The 745-nt window shown below is 60.5% G+C and overlaps 1 protein-coding gene across 1 annotated transcript in view; it reads right to left on the bottom strand.

Moving 5' to 3' along the window:
* Positions 1 to 164: 164 nt before the first annotated feature.
* Positions 165 to 745, bottom strand: part of LOC104386957 (synaptic vesicle glycoprotein 2A-like) — a gene marked incomplete at its 3' end in the record, with an annotated part of 1,804 nt that continues 1,223 nt past the window's right edge. The window contains exon 3 of the mRNA XM_009995637.1: positions 165 to 368. Within this exon, the coding sequence (XP_009993939.1) occupies positions 165 to 368 (204 nt within the window). The remainder of the gene's footprint in view (positions 369 to 745) is intronic.

Raw genomic sequence — 745 nt, 5'->3', positions numbered from 1 at the left:
TCCAAGACCACCCAGTCCAACCACCTTCCACAACCAGGAACATCCTCCTCTAGATGAGGCTGCTCAGAGCTCCACCCAACCCAACCCAACCTCGCCCATTTCCAGGCATCTCCCACCTTCCCACCACCCCCTCCTGCTGACAGAGGTCCCCCCTGCAGGCCCACCCAGCATGCGGAGGCGCCCGATCTTGTCCATCAGAAGAGCTGAGACGATGTTCCCGGGCAGGACGGCCAAGGTGCCCAAGAAGCTGACAAAGTAGATCATGTAGGCGTTGTTGTCGTCGCTGAAGTCCAACTGGCAGCCCTCCTTGCTGTGCAGGAAGGTGGAGTTCACCACCCGGCTGTTGATGAACTTGTACTCAAAGAGATCTGTTAGGGGTGGAGAAAGGGTTTGGTGGGGTCACCAACCCCCCCTCTGTCACCTCCTTTTGGGGTCCATCCTGTCACAGAGCCATGAAGGTTGGAGAAGAACCTCCCAGAGCATCAACTAGACCAGCTCCTGAAGCTCCAGGGCCACCTGGGTTTTGATGGTGCCTCCAGCACCTCCCCGGGCAGCCTGTCCCGAGGTCTCACCGCCCTCCCAGGGAAGGGATCCTGCCCAATATCCAACCTGAACCTCCCCTGGACCCCATCTCCTCCTGCCCCACCCAGCCCAACACCACAGCTCTCCAGGAGCTGCAACGAGGTGTCCCCTCAGGCTCCTCTTCTCCAGGCTGAGCAGCCCCAGCTCCCTCAGCCTCTCCCCC

This window comes from Chaetura pelagica, unplaced genomic scaffold (assembly GCF_000747805.2).
Source record: "Chaetura pelagica isolate M959 unplaced genomic scaffold, ChaPel_1.0 scaffold744, whole genome shotgun sequence".
Taxonomy (NCBI): Eukaryota; Metazoa; Chordata; class Aves; order Apodiformes; family Apodidae; genus Chaetura; species Chaetura pelagica.
This window is presented reverse-complemented; position numbering and strand designations above follow the sequence as displayed.